Source organism: Oncorhynchus keta, chromosome 4, assembly GCF_023373465.1.
Source record: "Oncorhynchus keta strain PuntledgeMale-10-30-2019 chromosome 4, Oket_V2, whole genome shotgun sequence".
NCBI lineage: Eukaryota > Metazoa > Chordata > Actinopteri > Salmoniformes > Salmonidae > Oncorhynchus > Oncorhynchus keta.
The window spans coordinates 40075677-40084429 of NC_068424.1; the positions used below are offsets into that span (position 1 = coordinate 40075677).

At 46.4% G+C, this 8753-nt stretch overlaps 1 protein-coding gene across 8 annotated transcripts in view; it reads left to right on the forward strand.

Moving 5' to 3' along the window:
• The window catches only part of LOC118383018 (MAGUK p55 subfamily member 7-like), a 268329-nt gene extending 264143 nt beyond the window's left edge, over window positions 1–4186 (forward strand). For 7 of the 8 annotated variants that reach the window (XM_052506919.1, XM_052506917.1, XM_052506888.1 and 4 more), the window contains one exon: window positions 2969–4186. In XM_052506919.1, coding sequence (XP_052362879.1) covers window positions 2969–3148 — 180 coding nt within the window. In that variant the 3' untranslated portion in view covers window positions 3149–4186. The remainder of the gene's footprint in view (window positions 1–2968) is intronic. The other variant, XR_008112793.1, reaches the window with a different exon arrangement.
• Window positions 4187–8753: the final 4567 nt, after the last annotated feature.

Genomic DNA, 8753 nt, shown 5'->3' on the forward strand with positions numbered 1-8753 from the left:
GAACAGAGCCCTGGGGGACACCAGTGGTGAGAGCGCGTGGTGAGGAGACAGATTCTCGCCACGCCACCTGGTAGGAGCGACCTGTCAGGTAGGACGCAATCCAAGCGTGGGCCGCGCCGGAGATGCCCAACTCGGAGAGGGTGGAGAGGAGGATCTGATGGTTCACAGTATCGAAGGCAGCCGATAGGTCTAGAAGGATGAGAGCAGAGGAGAGAGAGTTAGCTTTAGCAGTGCGGAGCGCCTCCGTGATACAGAGAAGAGCAGTCTCGGTTGAATGACTAGTCTTGAAACCTGACTGATTTGGATCAAGAAGGTCATTCTGAGAGAGATAGCGGGAGAGCTGGCCAAGGACGGCACGTTCAAGAGTTTTGGAGAGAAAAGAAAGAAGGGATACTGGTCTGTAGTTGTTGACATCGGAGGGATCGAGTGTAGGTTTTTTTCAGAAGGGGTGCAACTCTCGCTCTCTTGAAGACGGAAGGGACGTAGCCAGCGGTCAGGGATGAGTTGATGAGCAGTGAGGTAAGGGAGAAGGTCTCCGGAAATGGTCTGGAGAAGAGAGGAGGGGATAGGGTCGAGCGGGCAGGTTGTTGGGCGGCCGGCCGTCACAAGACGCGAGATTTCATCTGGAGAGAGAGGGGAGAAAGAGGTCAGAGCACAGGGTAGGGCAGTGTGAGCAGAACCAGCGGTGTCGTTTGACTTAGCAAACGAGGATCGGATGTGCACCTTCTTTTCAAAATGGTTGACGAAGTCATCTGCAGAGAGGGAGGAGGGGGAGGGGAGGAGGATTCAGGAGGGAGGAGAAGGTGGCAAAGAGCTTCCTAGGGTTAGAGGCAGATGCTTGGAATTTAGAGTGGTAGAAAGTGGCTTTAGCAGCAGAGACAGAGGAGGAGAATGTAGAGAGGAGGGAGTGAAAGGATGCCAGGTCCGCAGGGAGGCGAGTTTTCATCCATTTCCGCTCGGCTGCCCGGAGCCCTGTTCTGTGAGCTCGCAATGAGTCGTCGAGCCACGGAGCGGGAGGGGAGGACCGAGCCGGCCTGGAGGATAGGGGACATAGAGAGTCAAAGGATGCAGAAAGGGAGGAGAGGGAGGGTTGAGGAGGCAGAATCAGGAGATAGGTTGGAGAAGGTTTGAGCCGAGGGAAGAGATGATAGGATGGAAGAGGAGAGAGTAGCGGGGGAGAGAGAGCGAAGGTTGGGACGGCATACCATCCGTAGGGGCAGTGTGGGAAGTGTTGGATGAGAGCGAGAGGGAAAAGGATACAAGGTAGTGGTCGGAGACTTGGAGGAGTTGCAATGAGGTTAGTGGAAGAACAGCATCTAGTAAAGATGAGGTCGAGCGTATTGCCTGCCTTGTGAGTAGGGGGAAGGTGAGAGGGTGAGGTCAAAGAGGAGAGGAGTGGAAAGAAGGAGGCAGAGAGGAATGAGTCAAAGGTAGACGTGGGGAGGTTAAAGTCGCCCAGAACTGTGAGAGGTGAGCCGTCCTCAGGAAAGGAGCTTATCAAGGCATCAAGTTCATTGATGAACTCTCCGAGGGACCCTGGAGGGCGATAAATGATAAGGATGTTAAGCTTGAAAGGGCTGGTAACTGTGACAGCATGGAATTCAAAGGAGGCGATAGACAGATGGGTAAGGGAGAAAGAGAGATGACCACTTGGGAGAGATGAGGATCCCGGTGCCACCACCCCGCTGACCAGACGCTTTGGGTGTGCGAGAACACGTGGGCGGACGAAGAGAGCAGTAGGAGTAGCAGTGTTATCTGTGGTGATCCATGTTTCCGTCAGTGCCAAGAAGTCGAGGGACTGGAGGGAGGCATATCTGCCTTGTTGGCCGCAGATCGGCAGTTCCAGAGGCTACCGGAGACCTGGAACTCCACGTGGAGTCGTGCGCGCTGGGACCACCAGATTAGGGTGGCCGCCACGCTGTGGAGCGTTTGTATGGTCTGTGCAGAGAGGAGAGAACAGGGATAGACAGACACATAGTTGACAGGCTACAGAAGAGGCTACGCTAATGCAAGGAGATTGGAATGACAAGTGGACTACACGTCTCGAATGTTCAGAAAGTTAAGCTTACGTAGCAAGAATCTTATTGACTAAAATGATTAAAATGATACAGTACTGCTGAAGTAGGCTAGCTGGCAGTGGCTGCGTTGTTGACTTTGTAGGCTAGCTGGCAGTGGCTGCGTTGTTGACACTACACTAATCAAGTCGTTCCGTTGAGTGTAATAGTTTCTACAGTGCTGCTATTCGGGGCTAGCTGGCTAGCTAGCAGTGTTGATTACGTTACGTTGCGTTAAAAGAACGACAATAGCTGGCTAGCTAACCTAGAAAATCGCTCTAGACTACACAATTATCTTTGATACAAAGACGGCTATGTAGCTAGCTATGTAGCTATGTAGCTATTTTATTTTATATCCAATGAAAATTCCTTGTGGTTTTGTGTGTAAGGTTTTGTAAAGAGGTCTAGGTGACCTTCAGGGTCAAGCAGCTATCTGTTTGTGTAATGCAGACGCTGGGAGTCAGGAAGCAAGTACAGGGGGTGACTTTAATAATAACTAGGACAATACAAAACAAGAGTAGCGTCTGGACATGAGAAACTAATACTGCCTGGGGAAAGAACCAAAGGGAGTGACAGATATAGGGGAGGTAATCATAGAAGTGATGGAGTCCAGGTGAGACGCAGGTGACGATGGTGGCAGGTGTGTGTAATAATAAGTAAACAGGCGAAAATGAGCACCAGAGAGGGGGAGCGGAATAAGACATGACAGATTGGGTCATTCTGTCTGTTTATTTGTGTTTAATGGCTGTTATGTTTGTGTTTATGTGAATGTCTCCCTAACTCATGCCCGTTACTCTTTCTTCATAGGCCATCGACAACAGCTTGACCCTGAGATAAGCAGAAAGTACATTTATTTTTTTCTCAAAACAGACAGTAAAATATCTATTCTATTCCATGATATTCTTGTCCAACAGGAGGAGGACTTCCTGGAAATGGTGAGCACCGGCCAGCAGATGGAGAGCCAATACGGCCACTTGTTTGAGAAGGTGATCGTCAACGACGACCTGACAGCAGCATTCAGTGAACTGAATGGGGCTCTGAAGAAGATGGAGACAGACACTCACTGGATACCCATCAGATGGACTCACTCCTGAGAACCACGGAGAGAGACTTTTTGAGAAAGAAGATTAAAAAGGGAAGGACTTTTTAACAAAGTTGTTAGCATATTTATATATTTTCCCTTATTTCTGCCATGTGTGTGGTGGGCATGATTGGATAGCAGTGAACTGACTTTATATATTGCACTACCCTTTGGTCAAGGTACTATGTAGGAAATATGGTGCCATTTTGGGACGAAGCCTGTATCTCTGTCTGGGTCTTCCACTGGGCCCTGTCCAGCTCAGTCAACAGTCAATGCACTGGACATCTTGAGGGTGGGGCTGGTCTGATCTGGTTTTAGACCGCTGCTCTGTCTTCAGATCGCTTTCACTGTGACTGCCAATCAGTGCTGTGCCAGTACGTACTGTAACTACAAGCTCCTTCCTTAGTGTGTTTTTTAACATTAGTTTATAGAAAACAAAGGGACAGGGCCTCCCGGGTGGCGCAGTGGTTAAGGGCGCTGTACTGCAGCGCCAGCTGTGCCATCAGAGTCCCTGGGTTCGCGCCCAGGCTCTGTCGTAACCGGCCGCGACCGGGAGGTCTGTGGGGCGACGCACAATTGGCCTAGCGTCACCTGGGTTAGGGAGTGCTTGGTCGGTAGGGGTGTCCTTGTCTCATCGCGCACCAGCGACTCCTGTGGTGGGCTGGGCGCAGTGTGCGCTAGCCAAGGTGGCCAGGTGCACGGTGTTTCCTCCGGCGCATTGGTGCGGCTGGCTTCCGGGTTGGATGCGCACTGTGTTAAGAAGCAGTGCGGCTTGGTTGGGTTGTGTATCGGAGGACGCATGACTTTCAACCTTCGTCTCTCCCGAGCTCGTACGGGAGTTGTAGCGATGAGACAAGATAGTAGCTACTACAACCACGAAATTGGGGAGAAAAAGGGGTAAAATTTCTAATTTAAAAAACAAAGGGATTTGTATTTTTCTGTTTCTGGATTGACAGTGGGCGGTGTTTACATGTACATTTCTGTATGTTACTGCAAAGCCTCAAGAAGAGAATAATGGGGAAAGAGATACAAATAAACATTTTGCCTTCAAGTCTTAAACTCCGCTTCGTTCCAAAAGTTCACCCTTTTCTCTATGTAGTGCACTACTTTTGACCAAGGCCCATAGCAATCTGGTCAAAAATAGTCCACTATATAGGGGTAGGGTGCCATTTCTGATGCACCTTCAAACTCCGGTAAACTATGCCTTTGCCGTTTTTAACGCTTCCATAGACTGTTATGCCGAGATGGCAAAGCAAAATGGTACAGTACACTCATCGAAGGGCAACAACAGGTGTCATTTTATTTCAGAGAAATTAATATATTTTCATATTTTTCTGCTATTTTACATACCTTTTTATAGATGACATATTTCTAACATATTTTATAAAGAAGCACCATGATACTGTCACTGTATAACCTGAGGTGATTCCTGACGTTACTTTGATGTTGGAAGCCTTCTTTCAAGGCATTAGACAGTGTCTTGTCGTCGTACCTCAAGTTCCTGTGCCCTACTTTACACAGAGTGCGTTCTAAACGGCACCCTTATTCCCTATATAGGGATTTAGGACAACGCCTAGGTGTTTTATACTTTTTTTTATTTAGGAGCTATTTAAAAAAAGATATTTAAACCCTACTTTGAATACTTTACTCATGACGGTGACCAGGCAGCAAAACAATTTGCCAATTAAACTACCAGACATTGGCTTGTCATTTGTAAGTAAAATGTTCTCAATCTAGTATAATTAGGGTGGAGTGGAGTTAGCCTTAATTTATTCTCATAAAACAGGCCTAAAACAAGGAACCTTACAGAGGGCTCCATAGCGCTAATAGATTTACAACAGACGAAGAAAAAAAAGTAGCTGCTTCTAACTTAACAAGGTTCAGGTTATATAGAGAAAGGTTGGAGTTGCTAGTCCTCCACACCTCTCTTTCAATTTCCCTGTCTGTCTGTCTGTCTGTCTGTCTGTCTGTCTGTCTGTCTGTCTGTCTGTCTGTCTGTCTGTCTGTCCGTCCGTCCATCCGTCCGTCTATCCCTCTACCCTTTCCCTGCTATTCAGTTTCTGTATCCCACGGTTAGGTGGCTAGACTATAAAGTGTATGTTGGATTGTTTGATGAGATCATTTCTGGAGCTATGATGTTGAGGGTTTAAAAATTCTGGTAACTTTCCTCAAATTGTATGGACAGTTACCAGAATTTTGCAACCCTAATCATGTCTGATGTTCAAAGACCCTACACAAATGGAAGGTTAATTCGGCTTCCTCTCAACATTTCATACAGTTCCTCCTGTATAGGGTAGCAATTATTTATATTTTTTCATTCCTTGGTTTTCCAGGATTCCTGGTTGGAATATTTTCCTGGAATCAGGAGTGAATTACCAGGAGATCCTTGAATCCTTACCAGAATTCTCCAACCCTACTCCTGTAGTCTGGGTTTAGGCCCTGCTGGGTGCAGTGACCTCACGAGCAGTGACCTCATGTTCTCTCTCTTCCCAAGTTTTCACACTTACACCACCAACCATAGGTGTTAGTTAGTTAGCTCCGTTTCCAGCTAAGGTCATGAAGAGGCACCACAGCTATCTCTCTCTCTGTCTGGTGTCTGTTTTCTCTTTTAAAGCTGTTCTCTCTCTCTCTCTCTTTTTTCTTTTATCCCTTTATTTTTATTGATCAAAACATGTCTTTATATCACAGGTGCGCCTGTTTATTTTTTTTCTGATTATCAAGCTTATTTAAAAGGATATTTTTGTTTCAGGTTAAGCCACTAGAATACCATGTTTATCTACACTTCCGGGTTAACCCTTAAGTTTTCCCATCATTTTATTACATGTTCATGTTATGTTAGGTTCATAATTACCCTCTAGTCATCCATATCATTTATCGGATTCAGAAGTTCAGTCTGTGAGGGTATTTTTCTTCAGACTGAATATGAAATACTTTATTTGGCAAGTTGTAAGAGTTTTATTTTTACTTGTACATTTTATATTAAAATATTCAACCAAATGTGTACTTTTTAAGATGTTAATAAGTATGGCAAGTGAACGATGATTGTAGCCGTGAGAGAATTTTCCTCTCATAACAGTGATATGGGACACGTGGGGTTGTTAGAATCGTGTGTCTAGAATGTGTTTCTGAGCCCTTGAGTGCCATTTAGCTCAACTTTCACTCGCGCCGATGAAGAAGAAAAACACCTTCACAGAGACACTTTGAGTGCACACTTGTGTAAATAGAACTCAGATGCTATGTCCGAAATGGAACCTGATTCCCTTTATAGTGCACTACTTTTCACCAGGGCCCATAAGTAATGCGCTATGTGGGGAATAAGGTGCCATTTGGGATGGAACCTCACATTCACATCTTTCATCTGTAGATGTCTGACTTCACCAGAGAGCAGTGATCATTGCTAATTTATTTATCATCTAAGCAATTACTGTCGTAGACAGCTCTGCTGTGTTGACATCCTAGCCTCAGAGAGACCATTGATATCAATCAATCAATCATCACCTGAATGAGCACTCTGAGTTGAGTAGGGTCCCGGGGTGAGGACTGAAACCTGTGTCTATATATCTGTCTATTTGTTGAAACTGGAGGCCTGCAGTGTTGCCTAATTAAACAATGTTATGTTGTCAAACGGGCCAAATGACTAACTCAGGTGTCACTGACTGGGCCTGGACCTTCAAACACAATGGCTTTAGTATAGCAGAAGGGGATCTGGAGAAGTCCTAAGGCTACATCCAAAAATGGCACCCTATTCCCTACTGTACATAGTGCACTACTTTTGGCCAGAGTCTTGGTCAAAAGTAGTGCACTATATATGGTATAGGGTGCCATTTGGGACAAGGGCTCAGATTGTCTGAGTGGCACTCCGAAAAATGCTTGATGACGATCCAAAACAAACCCTTCTGCCCAAGACAGGTCGCCTCAGTAACCTTCACATTCCCTCTGTTCCACAGAGCTCACATTGATGGCTGCCGTGTGGAGCAGGGCAGGAGTTCACAGGCCCAGGCAGGGAGGGAGGGATGAGGAGGAGTAGAAGAGAGGGGGGTGAGGAGTGGAGCAGGACAGGAGTTTGCAGGGAGGGATAAGGAGGTGAGGAAAGGGGGAGGAAGTAGGGAGGACAGGAGTTTACAGGCTAACATAGGAAAAGAGGGTTGATGAGAGGGAGATAGAGGGAAGGATGAGGAGCAGGAAAGAGGTGGCTGGGAACAGGCCGGGAGGGAGTGGTGTGGAAAGGAGAGGAGAGTGGGGGAAGGTCAGGGAGAGGTAATGGCACTCTGTGAGGAGGGCAAGGGGAAGGGTTTCACTCTCCTCTTCCCCTTAATTGGGATTAAGGAGTGATGTGGGACTCACTCACTTACTCGCCGTGCTCCACAGTACATGTGTGTCCCAAATGGTACCCTATTCCCTTTATAGTGCACTCACTTACTTGCCGTGCTCCACAGTACTTAGTGTGTCCCAAATGGTACCCTATATAGTGTACTACTTTTGACCATGGTCCAAAGGGTACTATAGTAGTGCACTATAAAAAGGGAATAGGGTGCCATTTTGAGCGCACAACTGTAAGTGGGGACATGAGAAGGAGCTGGAGCTGGCCTGACATGCCAGGCTTTTAGAGGTAAGAAAGAGAGGGAGGGACACAGAGGGAGAGAGGGAGGAAGACAGATTTCCACTTGGGTTTTACCTTCCAAAAGCCATCAAGCTCAATGATCCATATTTAACACAAGAAAAATACTGCCTCACATCGTCCCCTGGGCGTGGGAAACCAGAGCCGTGGGAACGTGGGCCGAGTGACAGGTAAGAAAAGGTTGTAGCTTCTAAGTGAGCTCTGAATTTCTCTCCACGTCATAACAGCCATGTTATCGGTGCTGACTATCTGGTCTGCATCCAAATGGCACCCTATATTTTCCCTTTATAGTGCACTACTTTTGACCAGAGCCCTATGAGTACACTAATTCCCTTTATAGTGCACTACTTTTGACCAGGGCTCATTTGGGATGCAAACTGTGTTTGGGGATTGCTGGCTGGGTGTCCTGGGTAAAGGTGTCTTCCCAGCCTCCAATGAGCCAAAGTGACTGGAGTCACTTCCATCTCCACTCTCCTGTCCTCTCTGGTTTAGTTCTTCTCTGAACAGCTCACACAGGATTTGTCCCAATATAGGGCCCGATTCTGACCCGAGTTAAGCGCACGCGTAAATGGAATGTAATTTCCCTTTTTATGCACTTTTCTCTGTGTATTATGACGAACTTAAACATGAGAATAGGGTGCTTTTCACCCACTATTCATTTTGGGTGGAGATCGAATAAATGAAGATGTGGCTGAGGTGTGTACAGATATGCTGTATTCTGACTTTGACTTAATTCCCCAATAATTCCACCACCTTTACGCATGAATCCATGAAGAAGTTCTAGCGAACGTACTGGTTCCAAGTAGAAAAAGCATCTACTTTTTTCAGATAGAAATAACACCATTGTCCATGCACTTTAATGGACATATTTATAAGAGATATTGATTAGAGATAGGTAAATGAGTAATCCATTTGGATAAGGGAATTGTAAATACACTACATTACCAAAAGTATGTGGACACCTGCTCGTCGAACATCTCATTCCAAAATCATGGGCATT